The sequence below is a fragment of the Budorcas taxicolor genome, chromosome 12, assembly GCF_023091745.1.
Source record: "Budorcas taxicolor isolate Tak-1 chromosome 12, Takin1.1, whole genome shotgun sequence".
NCBI lineage: Eukaryota > Metazoa > Chordata > Mammalia > Artiodactyla > Bovidae > Budorcas > Budorcas taxicolor.
Genome location: NC_068921.1, coordinates 82,469,822 through 82,491,318, shown reverse-complemented (window position 1 = coordinate 82,491,318; position 21,497 = coordinate 82,469,822). Strand labels below are relative to the sequence as shown.

The following is a 21,497-nucleotide window of genomic DNA, read 5'->3' as shown; positions in this document are numbered from 1 at the left end:
ATGGTAAAAAGGCATAGAGAAGCTAGCAGCGGTAATCTGATTGTATGGCAATAAAACCACCATTTTCTGTCTTTCAGATAAAAATAATGTGGTAAATCCATGCAGTTCATAAGATGTAAAGGCAGATAAAGGGTGAAGCCATGGCAACATATAGATTAGCTGGATGTGGGGAATGACACGTCTCTGAAAAGAGTGTAGAAAGGAAGGGCCTTGCTTCAGGCTGTTGGCTATTATGTGGGAGCCATACAGACTTGGAAACTCGGATTAGAAGGTATGAAAGCCCCCCTTGTGGCCCGAGATGGTTGAAGCCGGGAAGAAAAGATGGCTCAGTTCTTGCTCATTGGTGGCGGATAATATGGCCAAGGTAGGTTCCCATTGACCGCCTTTTCCAGAGGTTGAGGTTGCGGCTGATTAAAACCTCGGCTCACTGCAGTGAGTTCAGGCCTGCAAGGTTTTCCTTTTTAACTCCTGGCCTAACAGCGGCTGCCGTAATGTAGGATTAGCCGCCCTTGGCGGTACCTGCCTTCATCTCTTTGGTCTCCAGGCAGGGACCTGCTGGGGATGAACAGAGCCCAGAGGGGCTAGGAAGGGCCGCAGGGACCTGAAAAGAAAACACAGACCTTTTGATTTCAGCCATCTTTCAGCCCCAGCCCGGGGAAAAGCTGAGCTAACATTTATATATCACCCCCCTACCCCCCGCCTCTGCCAGGGAGCTAGCTCCTCTCTGAGTTTTGCGTTTCCCACTCCCAGGGGAAAAAAAAAAGTATAATTAAGCAAAAGCACAGGGGGAATTGCGTCTTCACTCAGATAGGTAGTAATCTGATATGCCCCCACCGGTGGAGATGACATTTCACTCCTAACCATGAGTTGAGTTGAATGGGACAGGCCCCCATTGGGGAAAGGGTAGGACTGTAAAAGTTGTGATTGCTGCCAGCTTGAAACTTAAAAACAGAAGAGGCTCTTGCTGCTCCGTGCCCTGAACAGCCCTGTCCATAGGCAGGGCTTTTGTCTTGGAGGTCTACACTTTGCATTGTAGTCATTAACCAAAGTCGGCCTTTGAAGCCGTGATTGGGTTCCAGGCAGAGTGGCATCGGCAAGTTAGGTCAGGCCAGAAAGGAAATTTTTGCTTTTTCTGCCTCCTGTTTGGCGTCTTAGAAAAGTCTTAGCATTTCTTTAGGAAAGTCTGAACTCTTAAGAGGCTGAGAAAACTGAAAGCTGCAACCCCCCAGGGTGATGACTTGCTGGAGCGGGGCATCTGGGGGCCATCCTCAGAAAAACAGCGTGGTGACTTTCTAGACGAACGCATCCCGTGTCTGAAGATCTTCACTAAATTGAAATTATTCTGTTTTAGACCCACCTCGTGGATTTTGCTTCTCATTCTCAGAGAGCCACCTTGACGGTGTGCGGCGACGGCTTTCTGACGTGTGTTGCCTGTTTCTCTGGCCACTGCGGTGTAGCTTTAGCCACTTCAACACACGTGAGAGAGGCCCAGAGACCTGCCCTCCGCAGGGCCTGCTGCTCTACCTTCCTCTACAGTGCAGTTCAGAAATCATGTCAAAAGACCCAGTGCGTTTGCCCAGGTTCATCTAGGAGAAGGGGCACCCCCTCATTTACAAGCTGGTCACATCCCAGCACCTTGCATTCTGCATCTGACAATGAGCCCTAATGGTCCATTCAGCGAAAGTATTTGCTTGTTAGCGGGGAACAGAGCATGATAAATGTCCAGCAAGCTTGCGGCCTCCTTCAGCCTTTCAGATGCAGGCTGGTGCATATTTATGGCAGGCAAGTGACAAAAGGAGCCGCTGAATTGCCCTGGCCTCCAGCTTTCTATGAGGAACAGGGTTAAAGTGATTAAAGAAATGATGCAGGCAAGTCCTGCCACTTGTTTACGAACCAGCATCCAACCCACAGCTTCTAGTCCTACCTTTGAGAACCCCTTGCAGGAGCGTTAGGGATCAGGACGTTTGGATCCGGTGGCCCCATGGAAAGAGAAGGTGATCCCTTATGAACTGTTCTGCACATGCGCTAAATGCCAGGTGCGCCAATTTCTGTGGCTTCCGTGGAGAATCGGCAGAGGGTCTTTATTCCCCTTTTCGTGTATGAATATCAAATGTGTAATTCTATTCCAGGGCATTTTGTGGCTGGTGAGTGCAGCCGTGCTGGTTTCAAAGAAAACACCATAGTAGGAGAAAGTGCCATGAAAGGCAAACAGGTTGTTTCTGCCCTTCGTAATTCCCCCAACAAAATATGAAGACCAAATTGGCAGTAGTGAAGTGTTCATAGTTCGCTCTTTCCATTCTGGAGAGCACGGGTAGGTGAATGTTCTAACTGCTTGGTGCTGGGCAGGCATTCAGAAGACCGTGAATGAACCATTCTCTGAAAACTTCATCTTCTTGGTGTTTTCTATATGAAACTCGAAAAGCATCCAGATTTTTCTTCTCAGTTTACGTTTGGTGGCACCCAGTTTTAATTACAGTCCTTGGATCGTTCTACAAGTATTAATGTGCATGCGTGCTAAATCGCTTCAGTCGTGTCTGACTCTTTGCGACCCCTTGGACTGTAGCCTGCCAGGCTCGTCTGTCCATGGGATTCTCCAGGTAGGAATCCTGGAGTGGGTTGCCATGACCTCCTCTGGGTGATCTTCCTGACCCAGGAATCAAACCCGTGTCTCCTGCATTGGTAGGTAGGTTCCTTACTACTGGCACCACCTGGGGAGCCCACAGGTATTCATAGGTGCTAGTTAAGTCTCTCTTGCTTCTGAGACAGAACTCTGCTTTTCACGTACTGAGTACTCCTGCATTCCACCAGAGCGGTGATGGGTGCTACCCACCCAACCCTGCACACCTCAGTAGCTCTGAGCTGCAGAGCTAATGTCTGAGATGGCCCTTCTAGCATCTCTGCAGCATCTCCTGTACCAGCTGATGAACCTGAGGGCCAGCGTGGTGCTCTTACCTGAGGAAGCACTTCTGGATCTCAGTCCTTGCTTTTTCTACCTGTTAAACTGGCTCACTGTGGCCTGAAACTTTTGTCCCGAATAGGAACTGTCTGATGAGTGAATGGGGCCAGGCTGCTTACATTCGAGGCCAGCTCAGAGTGCCTCTACCTGCAGAAGTTAGAAGAGGTCAGTTTTCACTTAGATCTGTTGCTGTTGTTTTGTCACTCAGTCGTGTCCAACTCTTTTTTGACCCCATGAACTGTAGCCCCCCAGGCTCCTCTGTCCATGGGATTTCCCAGGCAAGAACACTGAAGTGGGTTGCCATTATCTTGCTCCAGGGGATCTTCCCAACCCAGGGATTGAACCTGTGTCTCCTGCATTGGCAGGAGAATTCTTTACCGATGAGCCACTATTCGCTTACCAGAACTATATTTGGGGTATGTTTTTTTTTGCAATAAACAGTGTATTTTCATCTCTGTTCTTTTATATTCAGTACAAATATATGCATAGTCAGTGTTAGGAATATCATCTAATGTGTAATGCCCTTCTCTTATGTTAAATACATGACCTTTAAACAATAAGTATTTTAATCTTGCAAACTCCAATCAGCAGAAAATAAATGTCTAATTGTATGGGGGAAATAATTAAAAATAAGATTGACCTTCTCTATGATTGCATATTGTTTTTTTTTTAATTAATTTTTATTGGAGTATTGTTCCCTGGGTTGGGAAGATCCCCTGGAGAAAGAAATGGCAATCCACTCCAGTATTCTTGCCTAGAGAATCCCATGGACAGAAGAGCCTGGCGCGCTACAGTCCACGGGGTCACAAAGGGTCGGACGCGACCAACTGACGCTTTCACTCCGCATTCGTAGTTGGCTTTAGTGTTGGGTACAGCAAAGTGAACCAACTGTCTGTGTGCATATACGCCTTTGTTACTGGATTTCCTTCCCACTTAGGTCACTGCGGAGCATCGAGTAGAATTCCCTGTACTGCGCAGTAGGCTCTTGGGGTACGTTTTTGATAAAAACAGGCTCTCCTAAGCCCTGCACCCCACTTTGTCTATGGGAAAATGGATCTTCATGAGAAATGGACTGTCCTTAAGGGTCACCGTTTCCCCTGAAATGACTGCTCTCTCTTGATGACGTAGATCAAACACAGTTTCTTTAAATCTTGGCCCTGTAATCCCACAGCACTCGAGTTAAATACCCAGGGCATAGAAAGAACATGATACACGGCACTGTCATGATTCATATGCAAGTCTTAATCCCCCACCACCCAGCCTATCCCTAAAAGGCAGGGAGCAGAATTCTTTCATGTCATCCATCTCTACCAGCAAGCATTGACATCCAATAAGTATTAGTTGGAAGAGCAGTCACAACCCAGAGGTCTGTTTCTGGCTGCCCCTGTTAACAAATCGCCTGATCCTGGGGCGCTCCCTCCAGCCCAGTGGCTCTAGAACCATCACAATCACCTGGAGGGCTTGTTAAAACAGGCTGGCCGCCCGCCCCCAGAGTTCTGGATTCCTGAGGGCTGCGTGGGACTTGAAATTCACATTTCTAACAAGCTCTCAGCTGATGCCACACCTTAAGAATGGCTGCCCTCTTTCCAACTTTTTTTTTTGGAAAATGGCTCAAGATTAGATCACCATCCTCTGAAAGGCTGATAAGGATCGCTGAAGAAAGCCCTGGATCGCTGAAGAAATCGGAGGCCCTTGTCTCCCAGCTCTTGGCCTCTGTTTTTGCCTGGTTGATCACTGATGGTAGATAATTCATTGACTTGTTGGATGAGCATTTGTGAACAGTGAGCTCTGTTAATGCTGGGCTCTGAGAATACAGAAGAGAGCAGTCTCTACCCTCAAGAGACTTAAACCCTAAGGGAGTAAGGCTATCCCACGGGGAAGGCAAACAAGGCCAGTGCTGCGTGGCCAGGGTAGCCACGGGCACAGAGCAAGAAAGGAATTGGCGTTCCTCCCACGGGAGGGGAAACTGAGTCAAGAGAGACAACAGTATCGCTAGGCAAAATCCCGGGAGATCTCCGAAACAGAACCACAGTCAGCAAATCAAAGGAACACATTTCAGCTAAGGGTGGCCACTGTCTACACCGTATGTCTTTAATAATCTGCCTCATTTCCTAGGTCTCAGTGGAGCTTGGAGACAGATTCCCACAAGTGAACAAACAGACCCTGCGGGACAGCTAACCCAGCCATTCTAGCCCCCTTACTCTCAGGAGAACTAGCAGTACATATTGGTTTTCAGAAGGTCTGTGCTGATAATGGAAAGTTCAGGTGATTCAATTTAGCAAAGTGAGCCAGGCCAGGGCTATTTTAGTTTGCTTAGGAGGACAGGCCTTGGACTCTGGCTGTAGGAGCCCACTGCCAGTTTAGTCATTTTTTTGCTGTGTAGCTTTGGGAGCAAGACCTCCTGCGTTTCTCACTTGTCCCATTTCTAAAGTGGGGGACAGTAATCTAACAGGATTGAAGAAGAAGTGTGCTGGAACTGTGGTCAGGATTGAAGACTCTAGCTCTGGACTTGGCACAACGAACCGATACCCGTCGGCTCCTGCTGTTGAAAGTTAATTGAGCATCTACTGTATGCCCAGCTGTCTGGTTCAGTTTGCCTTCTACATACAGATGTCAAGTAAATAAAAAAAAAAATGTTGATTAGGACGTGGCACCTGCACCTTTAAAATCCCTGTTTAGCTGCCTGTCTTCCGCTCATCTCACACACTTTGCTGCTACGTGAAGCACCTGTTTAGTTCCCTTCTGCTACCAAATTGGATGCTCTCTCCCCTGCTTCCTGCCCTGGTGCTGTGTTGTAACATTTATAACCCTGAATCGACTCGGCTTCTCCACCAGGGCTGGGGACGAGCTGGATCCTGGGTGAACCCCCTTTATGGGCAGGGCACGGGAAGCCACTGGGTTGTTGAATGAATCCTTGAAGACAGCTGGGTAGCCTTTCAGCATTAACGTGCCATGCTGTTGCTTATTTAGCAATCTCCTTGCCTGGCGGGCACAGTCTGTTTCACTGAATGACAGTTGCCTGCAGCACATGCTAGGGGCCGGTGACTGTTCTAACTGCCCCGCAAGTACTGACTCGTTCAGACTTAATAATGACCACCTGAGAGAGGAACTGTTATGACCCCATGACTGCGATGGGGAAACCAAGGTGGAGACTGGTTCCTCATCTTGCCTCAAGTCATGGAGCTCATAGGTGCTACAGTCTGTGTCTGAACCTGAGTGTTCTGACTCCAGGATCCTTCCTCTAAATTCTCCAGCTCTCTTTCTCAGGCTGCTGCGTGGATTGGTTAGAAATCACATAACCCAATGAAGCTTACGCGTGCTCAAAGCAGTACCCACAAGGTGGGTTGAAAGAAGGTTTGGGGTATCACTCTTTGCCTGTCCATCTTGATTTATAGACTTTCCTGTGATGGACATGCGATTCTAAATGGATCCTTTAAATCTTTGATAACAAGGTTTTACCCAATGGAAGCTAGACAGTTACAAAAGTCCATCATATTAATAATGCATTGATTGAGTATTACTCCTCTGACTATTAACATTTTCCTTTTAAAAATGGGAGCATTTGATTGTCTCTTTGCTGGGAGAAGACCAGGTCAGGTTTGCGTGGAGAGTTCCATGGGGTTCGGTGCTGCACGCGTGTCAAGCTAAGGAGATAGGATGACATCTTTTTTAGAGTCTAGTCACAATTAAATGCCATTTTATTTTGGATTTTGGGATCTGAGCCAGCTTCCATCTTGTCAGAGCTGAGAAGACTCAAATCAAGTCCAGGCCTATTTCTACAGCAAACTGGGCTTCTGGCTTCCTGCCTGTGGATTCATTCAGTGTAGCCCATCTGGCTTTTGATGTTCGGCGAGTTTGGAGCAGTTTGTTTCAGGAAGCAAGGCGGGGAGGATCAGTGGGCCTGGGATGCTCTTGACTCCCGAGCAGATCCTCCCCCAACCCTGTTGCATCCCCTCAGGGCTCAGGGTCTGCTCACCTGCAGCCCTGGAGTGGGCTGGGGGGCTTGGTGAGGGGCTCTCACACCTCCAGCCCTCACTCCTGCCCGAGTTCAGGGCCTCCTCTCATCTCATCATGGTCCAGTTCCTTCCCCTCCTGGAGTTCAGCAGCAGCCTGGGTGACTCAGGGTGGTGAACTCCCCTTGTGTTTGTTTTTCGGTCCGGCTCATCCCAGGCTGCTGGCGGCGACTGAGCAGGAAATATACGGTCCACAAAGTTATGGTGGCGCGCCATCCACATTTTTCTCCCTAATGTACACACCTTGGGGTGATCTGCAAGGGAATCCATCACCCAGTCTGGTTTTCCTCCTTTCTGATGATTATGGTGCAGACGTGACTTCAGGAACTGCTTGCTTTCTCTTCCTGTCTTCTGCCCCTGCTCCCTGGGTTGTGGCCCATCCCAGGAGGTGCAGGGGAATGGTCAGCATCACCCGCCCACAGCAGACCCGTCCCTGACCCTCTCTGGAGTGAGGAAGGAGGAAGTGTCCAGAAGGCAACCGTGTAGGTGGCTGCGAAGGGCTGGCATGCAGCCTTCTAAATTGTGTTGGTAGCTGATGCTTGCCTGGCAAGAGGATTCTCTGCTTATGGCAAGAGAGACCGGGAATCTCACCTCTTTCTTAAACCTTACTTCTGAAAATGCTCTTTCTACAATTACACAGACACTCACTGAGCCCTTATTCAACGTGGGGCAAACTGGGGTGGGGGCCCCGGGGTCCAGTGGTGAACAGTCCTGGGGTCACACTCCAGCCTGGAGAATGGGCGTCCCACCCCCATGGCGTGTGCTTTCTTTCAAGGCTGTTTTCCTCACCAAAGGGGAGAGGTTTCGTTCACCCATAAAACGTGGCTGGATGGTCTCGCTCAATAGGCACAATTGTCTGAAGTTAAAAAAAAATGTGTGTTGATGGAAATGAAAGGGATGCTCAAGGGCCCTCGATGGTGTTGCTGCGCTGAGATCTCAGGTCCATCTCCTTAAGATGCCAGCCCGTTTCTGGACAGTGTCCTTCTGCTTTTGCCTCCTGTGGTGTTCCCACTCAGGTAGCTGAGCACAGGGGGTCTGTACTTCTATCTGAAACAGCAGAGACCCAGCTGGAAATGCCCTTCAAATGGCTTTCTGCAGGAAAGCTGGTTTTCTGGGGTTTCTTCCTGGGCCCTCAGCTGTGAATAGAGAGAGTCCCACCTTCCTTTATAGACTCTTGCTAAAAGCATGCTTTGGAGCAAGACCGCACAGGTGCAAACAGATTATGCTTGGGAAAGGAGCTTGCTTGCACCGGCTCCCGCCTGCCCTGCTTACGAAATTCCTGTTTCGATAATGGGGCCGCGTGGTCGGGCCAGCCTGACAGAGGTTGGCCTGGGTGATTCACCCCCCCATCCGCTTTCCCAGGCACATCCCAGCATTTCCAGCCCTCCCGGTCTCACCCCTCAATCCCCAACCCTTCTGCCCCAGCTAGCTACAAAATTCAAGGCATGATTTTTGGGGGAAAGTTTTGAGGGAGGAGATGTTTGGGGCACTTCCTTAAATAAAGACCTTGATTTTTGTGTGTGTGTTTTGAGCCCAGTGGTTGATTTTTGTTTTAATTCCATGCTGGAGATTAGCCTCTGTGAGCCTAGAAAAAGGAGACCATGACCTCTGCCCCTCCCACTCTTAAATTCTAACTTAACCAACAAAGATATATCTAGTCCAACCTCGGCTCGTTAAAGGCGAGCCTTCTGTGAACTGGAGGGTTTTGTTATAGAGAAAATTACGGTAGGGATCAAAAAACTAAATACCTACTTGTGTTATTTTCCTGAAAGAAAATGTAAAACTTGAGCATCATCTCTTTGAGCACTGGAGACTGAAATTCACTTTCAGCCACCAGTGTTTTGAGCGTTATATCACAAATAACAAACAAGATTAACATCAAAGGGAGTCAGTTTTCGCCCCATTGTGCAGCCTTGGAGGCTGTGAAATTTGATATTATTTTGGCTTATACGGTAATTGTAGAATGACAGAGGGAAATGGATTAAGTTGAAATGAAAGGATACACCGCCCTGCACACACACACTGCTGAATGCAGCTTGAGGTCGTTGGGCCAAGAATGGGGGCCCGGAGTTGTGTCCTTGAAGATCAGGATTTTATAAATAAAACTTTGCTTCAGTCACCGCCGTCTACAGTTCTTTCAAGTCCCTGCGTAGATGAGGAGTCCGCCTCCCCTTGGAGAGTTGCAGAACAGGATCGGGCACCTGTGCTTACCACCATGTGAGTTTCAGTGCTTCTCATCTTTCCTTTCCTTGAAAAGATGCTGCCTGTCCTCGGTGTGAAGTTTGAGATGTACTCTCCACCCCCACCCCCTGCCCATCCCCTACCAGCTCTTGGATTAAGGCCGCTGTAATGGTCCAGATTGTAGAGCCAGTTTTCATACACCTTTTCTTTTCCTTGAATAAATCAGTTTCATGTTGCAGATGATATTTGTTTCTAGAAAAGTGTGAAAGAAGGGACACCTGTGAAAACAGACAGTTGTCCCAGCACCCGTACACACTGGAATCAAAAGCTGCAAATGCCAATTAAAGCCTCCAGTGACTACGTTATTTCTTAGAGCTTTCAAGCCACTGAGAAGACAGTGAGTGGTGCGTTTATGTGAAGTTTTAAGGTAATTACTTGTTCCTCCAAGGTGGGGTCTGGTAACCTAATTCTGTATCAGCCTGACACCCTATAGCGACACCCCATATCTCTCTGGTTTCAGAATAAGTGTGAGACACTTGTTCTGATATTAGAGTGCAAAAGGGGGCAGTAAAGTGCTGTCCACAAAAACAGCACAATGGTTTCCCCGAGTGTTTCTTATGGTCGATATTGCCTAAGTCTTTCTTGGGCCCTGCTTTTATTCATTTATGACAAGCTCTTCTGTTTGGGGCGTTTGGAGTTGATCGTATTAAGCCACAGCAGCAATCTAGCATTAAACGGAAGTAAGGCAAGCCTGAAAATCCTGCCTGTTTATGAAATGTGCCATCAAATTCACAAACTCATGAGTTTAAGTCGTTCTGGGGGGAGGAGGGATCTATGTTCCCAAGTGCACTGAGCATCTCTGGAAGGAGTCTCGGGGTGCTGCGTTAATGCTGTTTTAGCTCCACTTCTGCAAAGCCCCAAGTGCACGGGGAGGCTGCAGCGTTAAGGGTTTGGGCTCATCGCTAGCACCGAGCACGTCTTTGCAGGAGGGAGTTAGGAAGGTGTGCCATGGCGAACAAGGCGGTAGCGGGCTTGTCCTGATTCAGAATTTCAGAGGCAGCGATTTACACACCAGCTGCTCTTCTTCCTGCAGCCTCTGACATTTAATTACAAATAAAAGCATTTTCTGGGAAAAATGCATGTTTTCCAAAACATGGTAAACTCAGAGTGTACTTAATACAGAACTCTGGCTTGTGAATGAGCCTATTCTGTGGTATGATTTGGGGTGTGCCAACTGCTAGGGTAATAAAAACTTGTTCCTAAAGCTGGGACTCAAGCGTGCCTGAAATGTTAGCCAACTCCCAGATCTGTGCAGTTGAATGATTAAGCAGAAACTGTATCCCATAGTTTTCATCTGTTTGAATAAACTACTTGTATGTGACTACATACGGCTTTTGTAGTCTCAAGAACTGCTTCGTTAAATAGACCGCAGTTCAGAGAAGATAAGTTTTAGTTGCGTTCTCAGCAAATGCATCCCCCAAAAGTGTAAAAGTCTACAGGCCTTGAAAATCTTGTTTTAAACTGGAGTCATGAAAGACTGCTCCAGAATGCAGTAGTTTGTTCTTGAAACTGGACCTTGACACATAATGTTCTAATCAGATTACAAAAGCATTTGATGTTTATCGCAGAGAATTCTGAAAAAACGCAGAAAGCTGACAGTCACCCCAAGTCCACCATCCACTACCTCAAAGCAGCCTCAGATAAAGGCCCTGTGTTTGACCATCGGTGGCTGTGTTTTCTGTCTGGTCAGCAAAATGAGCAGAGCAACAGGCTCTGTGTATGCGTGTGTGTGTGTATTTTCAACTGAACTTAGCCATTTACTTAAATAATCATAAACTCTAATGATGTAATGTTTTCCAAATCTTTTTATTTTGTGTTGAGGCATACCCCAATTAACAATTAACACCGTTGTGATAGTGTTAGGTGAACAGTGAAGGGACTGACCCATACATATGTTAAATACATGTATCCATTCTCCCCCAAACTCCCCTCCCACCCAGGCTGCCACATGACACGGAGCAGAGTTCCCGGTGCTCCACAGTAGGGCCTTGTTGGCTGTCCGTTTTGAATATGGCCGTGTGCACATGAGCATCTAATGATGTAATTCTGAAGCGAAAGGAAAAATAAAATCAGTCATACACGTGGGCTTCCCAGGTGGCTCAGGTGGTGAAGGATCTACCCACACTGCAGGAGACCTGGGTTGGAACCCTGGGCTGGGAAAATCCCCTGGAGGAGGGCATGGCAACCTATCCAGTATTCTTGGCCTGGAGAGTTCCATGCACAGAGGAGCCTGATGGGCTACAGTCCACGGGGTCATGAAGAGTCGGACACGACCGAGTGACTAACAGACACGAGTGGCAAAGTCAGGTCTCTTCACTCAGACGCGGAAACTGCTTTGGCTTGGCATTTTGTTCCAGAGGTAGAAGAGGGTCACCTGCCGGTCGGTTTCCCCTAGTTGCACCCCTAGGGCGGGGTTTGCATGGGCCCTGCTATATGAGCGACGTGCTCCTGTTCTCAGTCGGATGATACCTGCCACAAGTATGCGGAAATATCAGATACTCAGAGAGATGCTGAAATTGTGTGTGTACAACGGTACCCAGAGAGGACCCCGGGTCGGAGCTGACACACTTTAAAACAAGAAGCTTGGTGGTCATGCCTGTCTGGAGGGCGTTTGCCTGACCCGGTTATTTGTTTGGACCCAGAAGCTGGCCATTCTTGCCTACATCCTTTCATTCCCCTCTCTTCTGCTCTGGGTCAGCGGGATGTTTTTGTGTTTGGCAGCAGCGTATCAATTTGCCCTTATTACTGTGGTAGTTCGATGTGTTCTCCAGTCCTCTGCCTCGACGTGCTGTTGCCTTCAGGAGTGCAAGGGCTCCTTATTTCAAGTATTTTCAGACTCTTTGAGCATCAAGGGGGCCACAGTGATTTGGCTGTCCTTCTAGGTTCAACCTACGTATTTTTGGCAACCTCAAAGAAAAGTGTGAGAAGTCCTTGCATGTTTGTCCTGAGGGGCATATGTTATGATGGGGGCATGAATGGAGGAGTGGGAAGGGGAGAAGAGAGAAGCAAGGAAAACGGGGTGTCCGTGAGGGGGTGGGGAGGATAACTGTGGGCCCGTAACCAGCCAGCCCTGGGGAACCTCAGCTCCTGGCTCCTGTGGGCCTCGCTGTTCCATCAGGCCTGGTTCGGATGTCAGGCAGGCAACCATTGCCCCATCTGATGTACCCTGTGAAACCTGGGAGTGTGATGCCAGTTGACAAAAGGGTCCAGACTGGAGACGGTAACGTGTGATACTCCGATCTGTCGTGACTCCTAAACTCCTAAGTGGCAAGTTTAGGCTTTAAATGCATTATGCCAGGTTTTTAAACAAGGATGGGATCCTAGTGTGGATTAAAACATTAAGGAAATTTGTGTCACCAGGGAACTATATTCAATATCCTATGACAAACCTTATGGAAAAAATATGAAAAAGAATGTATTGTGTTTGTATCACTGCATTCCTGTGCTGCGCAGCAGGAATTGTTGTTGTTTAGATGTCTGTCTGACTCTGTTTAGATGTCTGTCTGACTCTTCGCAGCCCCATGGATTGTAGCCTGTCATGGGATTCTCCAGGCAAGAACATTGCAGTCAGTTGCCATTTCCTTCTCCAGGGGAATCTTCCCAACACAGGGATCAAACTTGTGTTTCCTGCACTGCGGGTGGAGTCTTTACCCCTGAGCCACCTGGGAAGGAGGGCGCAGCAGAAATCAACACACGCTAATCAGCTCTACTCCCATAAAATAAATTTTTAAAAAATGTTGTGTCACATAATGGTTGCATTATTTTAAAAGTTTCCACAGTGATGAATATGGAGTTGAAATATCTAATTGAGATTACTAGAGATCTAATTTAGATTATTAAACATTAAAGTCTAATTTAGGTTATTAGATTGATTCAGAGTATTCCCCGTGGAAGTGTTAAGAGTCTAGTTTGGTGAATAACTTTTAAAAACTTGGATTCAGGTTGATAGGTAATCAGAAGATAAAAACAGATCCTACTAGTAAAGCATTTCATAGCAGGGACTTTCCGGGCAGTCCAGTGGTTAAGATTGTGCTTCCACAGCAGCGGGGCTCGATCCCTGGTTGGGGAGCTAGGACCCCACAAGTTGTGTGGTGAGACCAAAATAATCATTATCATAAATTTCAGGCAGGGAAACTTCAGAAACCCTACTCAGAGTTTCCATTTTATTCCACATTATACTGTCCCTGGGTTTGGCTCAGAGTCATCATATCTTATTGTCTTGCTTGGGAATGATTCACTGGAAAAAACTGAAAAACCATAGGAGTTCCCTGTTTCTGCTCGGCTCACCCCACTCCTGTGCCTTCCCACGGAAGCCCTCCAGGGAGAGACCCAGAACCACAGCTCCAACACTCTGGGCAGCTGTCCTGACCGCGAGCTCCCCTGATGGGTAGGAAGACAGGCCTCCCCCTCCCAGGAGGGCAGCAGGGTGACTTGCTCTGACTCTGAGCCCCTGACCCCAAAGGGGATCTGACCCACTGTGTTTGCTCTCCTGTGTAGGTTATGAGACAGTGTGAGCCTTCTTTGTTCTTTGTTTTCAATCAAAAGCCAGTAGATATTCTTGACGAAGACTTCTAACCACTTTTTTTTTTCCCCTTTTTGGATGTGGTTGAACAACAACAACCTCAGTCCTGTGGCATGGGTTACAAACGTGGGGATTTTCCCCTGGGCTTCTTTGGCTACGGAAATGGACATGATCTCATCACACAGAAGGAAATCCGCGCTTGATATTCACTAGGTAGGGTCACTAGGCTTCCCTGGCAGCTTGGTGGTAATGAATCCGCCAACCAATGCAGGAGATGAGGGTTCGATCCCTGAGTAGGGAAGGTTCCCAGGTCAGGAAGATCCCCAGAGAAGGAAAAAGCAGCTCAGTCCAGTATTCCTGTCTGGGAAGTCCCATGGACAGAGGAGCCTGGCAGGCTACAGTCCATGGGGTCCTGAAAGAGTCAGACACGACTTAGCGACTAAACAACAGGCAGAGTCAGTGTAGTAATTTAAAATTAGCCAGTTGTCCCCACCCTAATTATTCTTAAAAAAAAAAAAAATTCCCAAGTCCACAATAAGACAATTGTCTTACTGACTATTACCAAATGTTCAGGGCACAGATGTGCTGTGCAATCTGACTTGTTAACATTTCTGAGCAATCTTGTGGTGATAAAATGCAAATATAAGTGACCTGGCTTCAAAAATAGACCTCTGTGGTCACTGCCTTGGCCTTAACCTATGGGACACATTGTTTTCCATTCGGAAATGATACTATCAGGACATCCACCCCGTTTTCTTCCCACCTACATTCTGTGATTCTCACGAACTGTCCAGACCGCTCTATAACATTACATTGGAAACACAAGTTGCACGTCTGGTCCGTTTTTCCCTCACCCTTTGGTCCTTGGCTCCCTGGACACGGCTTGAGATGGACACGAAGATGGATCCGTCAGTCTGCTATGGACCCTGGTCTCTGATGCCTGGGCAGAGGCATGCACGTGGATTGACTTTGTTTCTCTTGGTTTGCCTTTAACTACATGGCTTTTCTATGAAAAGCTCAATTGAGAGAAAGCTGCATTTCCCCAAACCTGATTTACGCTTTAAGGCAGTGCAGCCGGAGCTGAGAGGTGTGCAGGGCAGGTGGGGGTGGGGGGAGCTTTTCCTGTCGCGTCTCGCGTGCGGCACGCGTGTCCTCATCTGGTTTGCATGTCAGGTCCGTGTGCGGGGACCGAGTGGAGACCGTGGTGGAGGGTGCTGTGATCGGTGCTCACTTACCGAAGAGTCAGTGCTCAAAAGCAGCCTCGCTTCTGGGGGTGGCGCACGGCTTTGCGTTGTAACCAGGAAAGGGTTGCAGAAAACTGCCGATATCCATGACTCTGGGGAGAACGGATCCAGAGCTCCACCTGCAGTGCCCCTGACTGTCCAGAGACGCATCCTGCTGGGGTGGTTCCGCTCAGTTCTCAGCACCACCACACTCCCGCCCACCTCCCCCAGCCCCATCCCAACTGCAGCTCATCCTTTCTTCAGAAGCCCTTCCGTGCCTGCGATCTGCAGCTAGTTCGTGGCACTAGCTGTGACTCGAATTCACAGTGTGTGCCTTAGCTGCCTCCGGTCCTTTAAGCATCTGCCGGGTGTCAGCACTTGGACGTTCTGTGTTCAGTCAGCCATGCCTGGGAGCTGCCTGCCCTCAGGAAGCCAGACTGTAAAGTCCTGACATCCGGGTCGTCCTTCCCTGCCATCGTAGCATCTCTGATGGGGACGCAGCTGCCTCGGTTGTTACCCTCACTTGACTCTGCTTGCTCCACGTTGCCTTAGAGACAGTGAAGGTGCTTGGATAGACCTGAGGGGCATCCTGCCTGCTTAGTAAGGAAGCCAGAGACGGGTACAGTTTGTGATCCCTTACGTGTGGAATCTGAAAAACAAACTGGTGATTGTAACCAAAAAGAAAAGTTCACAGATATGGAGAACAAACCAGTGGTTATTAATTGAGGGGGGGGGTGGGCAGAGGAGGGTGGGAGGGGCAGAGAATTAAGAGCGACAAGCCGCTGTGTATAAAATAAGCTACAGGGGTATTTTGTGCAGCACAGGGACTGTAATCAATATTTCATAATAATTGTCAATGGAGTAGAACCATACACGTTTTGAATCACAATGTAGTGCCCCGGAAGTAATATAATATTATAAATCAACTATATCTCAATTAAAGAAAAAAACCAACAACCGTGAAGTCTCCTGGGAGGCAAAGGAATTTCTGGGCTCGATGCACTTAGTGGTAACATGTGCAGGAAATTCAGCCCAAATCATTTGTCCACTGAGAAACCATAATCTCATCAATTAAAGAAACGAGTGTGCTAATTGCTGGTATATCTATTACTATATACCTGTATGGGTTTAAAAAAATCAACCTCTAAAGTGCTCAAGTGTCGGGTCCTGTTGTATGGATTTAAAGAAGGCATAATTTTTTTTAGGAACCCTTGAAACCACTTTTCAGAGTGAAGGAGCAAATCCTTGCCTGACTTTCTGCCACAATGCCTTCTAAAAAGTGAACTGATGCTTTTGCAAGCATTAGGAATAGTGGGTTTCATCAGGATTTACTTTTTGTGAGTGCATCCCATACGCTTATTGCAATTGAGATTCCTCCCTCTCAAAAAGCATCCCCTGGGTTACCTCCTCCCCAGACATGGCGCCCCTGTCGTTGACCGTTTCAGCTTTTTGTGTGATCAGTACTTTTCTTCCCAGATTTTGGTAGTGGTGAACAACCAGCTTGCCAGTGCAGGAGACGTAAGAGATGAGGGTTCGATCCCTGGGTCAGGAAGATCCCCTGGAGAAGGAAAAGGCAACCCACTCCAGTATTCTTGCCCAGAGAATCCCATGGACAGAGGAGCCTGGCGGGCTACATGGGATCGCAAAGAGTCGGACGCCACTGAAGCGACTCAGCCAATACAATCAGTGCCTTCTGAGAATCTGGTCTGAAACATGCAGATGCTTGTAGCTAGGCCAGTTCATATGTCCTCTGTCCTTGACTTCACCCCATCGGCTCCAGCAGAAACTGGAACTTGGATTTGGTGAGTGAAGAGAGAGTCACGAGGAGGTGCTCACGGGGGCGGAGAGGGAACCACCAGCGAGTCTTCAGTTACACAGGAAAAAATCATCTTCGTGAGGGAAACAGGATCTGGGTAGCATCTTGAATGAAGGAAGAGCGTGGTGAGCCAAACCCGAGACGTAGGCGTGATGTGGGAGAGCGCAGAGATGTGCAGAGATGATACACGGCTTTCGGGTGGGGATGGGCCCGAAGTCTTAAAGGAACTGAATGGATGGGCAAGAGCATGGGTCCGTCTGTCTCGGGGTCCTGAGGTCCGGAGCCTGGTGGTCCAGGGTGAAGGTCGCTCAGCGTGGAGGTCAGAACTGAAAGGAGGCAGGGTCCGGGCATCCAGGCTACAGATTTCACTCCAGCTAACACAGGTGCCCACGCTGTGCCGGCTGCTCTCCGAGCAGGTTTAGGGAAGAAGGTGTTTGGAGAGGGGTGGGAAACCCCAGGCAGGAGTCCCCCCTTGGTTCTCAGATGCAGTGAAGGTTTCCTAAGAAGGTCCAGGGATAAGACATGAGAAAAATGATGTGTTGGGAAGGTGAGCAGCGTTAACACTCACTGTATCTCATCTATATGGACCGTCAGTCTCCTTGCCCCGCTTCCCAACCACGGCAGAATCACTTAGAAAAGACTGAAATAGCCTCAAACACTCAGATTCTGCCCTTCAGTCTGTCCACAAGAAGCCAGAGCTGGGTTTTAGCCACAGAAAAGATGGAGACCACTGACCCTCGGGATGGAGAGAGAGCGTCAGAGGCCCGCGGTCCCCTGGAGTCCAGTTTTCCCAGCAGCTCTCCAGAAAACTGCAGAAATGGCCCAGAGGTTCCCCGAGAGGCTCCGCAGAGGTGATCTATATTTGTCAACAGTTCTAGAGAATTCTTCAAGGGTGCACAGCATGGTTGTCTGAGACTTGTCATTCATTCTGAGTTCCGCTTCAAGGAAAGATTTTAGTCAGGTGGTTCTCATCCACTGTTCTTTCTTTCCTAAGTTAAGAAAAGTGTCATATATCCCTGCTTTAGGAATCTCAGTTAAGACAAAAAAAAAAAAAAAGAAAGGGGGCCACCCTCTCTTTGGGATTGTAGAAAGGCACATTCCAGGGAAAAGTGACAAGCCATTGTGTGCAACTTGCTTTTTTTTTTTCTGCCACAAAGAATATTGGTTTTTCACATAAACCTGCTATCTAGTTTTTGTTATGTTCTGTGATGCTTTATAATCAACCTCCTGCACGTTTCAGAAAAATTCATACCGCTCATTAGCACACATCATCACCTGTTCTTTCAGTATCGATTTGAAATTGGGGACGCCCCATCCCTCCTGGTTTCTCCCTCTCTTTCTTTCTCTGTCTTTCTCTCTCTCTCAGTGAACTACGACCCATTCATGATCATGGCTGATGGCCTTCCCTGGTTCAGTAAATGTTGGATCAGACATGACGCTTTGTTCTCAGACTTTAATACTTGAATGAGCCTGCAGGCTTGGTTTCCTCGGAAGGAACGAGATGGGTTTCTAAGTGTGTTTTCAGTGTTAGCACTTGTAGAATGATGTTCACTGAGAAGTTCTTGTTTTGGGTTCTCAGAGGAGCTCCCTGATAGGAAAGATCTTTCAGCAGCAGAGCTGGGAAGAAAGAACGGGGAGGAGGGAGGCTGTTAGCGGTAAGCATCGTGGGGATAGTGTATCAGGAGTTTGGGTTCTAAAGATCTGCACCTAAGAATTAATTGAAGCAAGTATATCTCAAGGGAGGGGGAAAATGGTTTGTGGGGCCAGGACAGTAGATGCTGTTCTCCTGAGCTGGGGACTTTTCATCTTGCAGCTGAATCAATACTCCAACTAATTATTTCTGGTTGACTTTTTATGGGTTTGTAAGACGTTTCTTTTGTTCAGGGTAATAAAGGAGCCATTGTTGGATCAGTGACTGACTAATTATGATAAGTAATTTGAAACATTCTTGATGAAACTTGTCTGTTAATTAGCATCAACAGCAAATGGAAACTAACAGGACAACAAAGTCTTACTGCATCCACCATTCCCTGGAGTTGATGCGTCTTTCTGTGGCATGCCCAAGAAATGGAGGCTGCCGATGGTTAAAAAATAACAAACAGGTGGGAAGGTCTGAGTCACCATCAAGGAAAAGGCATTGTGAAGTTACACAAAGGAGCACTGAAATATTACAAGTGAGGGGGTGGGAAAGGACTGTCGGCAGGGTGACTTGATCCTGCTGGGTAAAGATAGGAGTGTGGTTTCTTTTTTTTTTTTTTTCTTTAAAGCTTAGTTCCTAAATACATGCATCCCGTGCTGATCTGAGCTCAGGGAGTTGTCGTTCAGTCGCTCAGTGGTGTCCCACTCTCTGTGCACGCCAGGCCTCCCTGTCCATCACCATCTCCCCGAGTTCACTCAAACTCACGTCCATTGAGCCAGTGATGACATCCAACCAACTCATCCTCTGTCGGCCCCTTCTCCTTCTGCCCTCAATCTTTCCCAGCATCAGGGTCTTTTCCAATGAGTCTGCTCGCCACATCAGGTGGCCTAAGTATTGGAGCTTCAGCATCAGTCCTTTCAATGATATTCAGGGTTGATTTCCTTTAGGATGGACTGGTAGGATCTCCTTGCAGTCCAAAGGACTCTCAAGAGCCTTCTCCAGCACCACAGTTTGAAAGCATCAATTCTTCGGCACTCAGCCTTCTTTGCGGTCCAACTCTCACATCCATACATGACTGCTGGAAAAGCTATAGCCTTGACTATACAGACTTTTGTCGGCAAAGTGAACTCAGATACTCTTGATCAATAAAAGTGTGGAACTATGAAATTGCAGTTTGGAATTCTTGATGTTGTCTGACTATATTGTCACTATCATTAACACGGTTAATTTTTTTTTAAATAAACTCAATGGTACCTTTTCTTTTATGCTTTTAGATTTCTACCTGGACAAGGACTGGTACTATACCCACAGATAGGAGACAAACTGGATATTATTTGCCCCAAGGTGGACTCTAAAACTGTTGGCCAGTATGAATATTATAAAGTTTATATGGTGGACAAAGACCAAGCAGACAGATGCACTATTAAGAAGGAAAATACCCCTCTTCTCAACTGTGCCAGACCAGATCAAGATGTAAAGTTCACTATCAAGTTCCAAGAATTCAGCCCTAACCTCTGGGGTCTAGAATTTCAGAAGAACAGAGATTATTACATTATATGTAAGTATAATTCTATTCGCTTATTTTATAGAAATTAGGATAAGCTAAATAGGTTTGTATCCATTTTTGTTTCCTTAAAATTATTACTGTGGCAAATAATTTGGTGGGAATCTTTGCTGAAAATTGTCCATTTTTTTTTAAAGAAGCCTTAATTGAATGAAGGCCCCTGTATTAGTAATACTCATTAATATAAATACCTAAAGAGAAAGAGCCTCCTAGAATTTTTGTAGCGTTGAAATAACTGGATATATTTGAATATGCCTCAGCATCTCTACTGACGAAACCATTTTTAAGAAACATTGGTGAGATTTTGATAGGTGAATCTTGTGCGATGACTTTATCTTCATCCATCCATCCGTCCATCCATCCATTCATTTAGTATTTACTCCGTGCCAGAAACTGTGCATCAGTGCTAGGGGGTTCAGCAGTGAGCGAGATGGTAAAATGGTACCCATTCCTCAGGGAGCGTGTAGGTCAAAGGATGGGAGTTCCAGGCAACCACTGTCGTACACAGGCAGGCTGAAACCAGATTTGGAAAAATAAGAATAAAGTTAGGTTTGATGAATTTCTCTTTTTTCTCCCCATATAATTAATTTGACACATCCTGTGTACCTTTTGGGGTCTATCTGAGCTACTGCTGTTCGCTCCTGAGGCTGTGAAATCCAGTGAGGCAGGCTGCATCTACTAGGTACAGGAGTTAGGGTTGTTCCAGGACCAGGCTATGTCAGAGCCCAGTCTGGGTGCCTAGGACAGCTGTTCACATCAGGGCAGCACAGTCCTTTTCCTTGGTTTCTTTGGGAGTCTCCACTCATCATGGTGGGCTCCAGTTTGTCAGGGGCACTGAGCTGCTGTCTGCTGGGAGACCGTCTCTGGGGGATCAGACTGAAACTCTCTTGGCTGCTTTTGAGAAACTGTAAAATCAACAATTCATTGACTATGTATTAAATACTCAATATTGTTTTCTGTTTTTTTTTTAATTACAGTCATTAGTAATTAAAACAAAGGCGGTCATAACCATCTAATCCTTGTCCTTTGCTGTGAACCTGAAATGCCACAGCGACTGAAAGCCTATTTTTAAACCAGCGTGATGCACAGAGAGTGGCTTAGGGAGAATAAGTAACAAAGAAAAGGGAAAGTGGTGAATTACAGATTTAAAAGCAGAGTGCTCATACAGTGAAAGGAAAAGTGTTTTTGAGGGATGGGACAAGCAGATGGGGTGGTAATATGTATGAAATAAGAGGGAAATCTTTGAAAATATAAAATAGTCATTAGGTAAAATAAATGGAAATCTTAAGCTTTTAGAAGTCCAACAGTGTCTTTTAAAAAAAAAGACTTTTTAAAATAAGATTTCTTGTTGTTGTTTAGTCACTAAGTCATGTCTGACTCTTTTGCAACCCCATGAACTATAGCTCTCCAGGCTCCTCTGTCCATGGAATTTCCCAGGCAGGACTACTGGAGTGGGTTGCCGCTTCTTTCTCCCAGGGATCTACTGCAGGCGGATTCTTTACCTCTGAGCCACCAGGGAAGCC

At 47.2% G+C, this 21,497-nt stretch overlaps 1 protein-coding gene across 1 annotated transcript in view; it reads left to right on the top strand.

The window, feature by feature from the left end:
* EFNB2 (ephrin B2) overlaps positions 1-21,497 on the top strand; it is a 48,639-nt gene that overhangs the window by 5,250 nt on the left and 21,892 nt on the right. Inside the window, exon 2 of the mRNA XM_052650050.1 lies at positions 19,685-19,968. Coding sequence (XP_052506010.1) covers positions 19,685-19,968 — 284 coding nt within the window. The remainder of the gene's footprint in view (positions 1-19,684; positions 19,969-21,497) is intronic.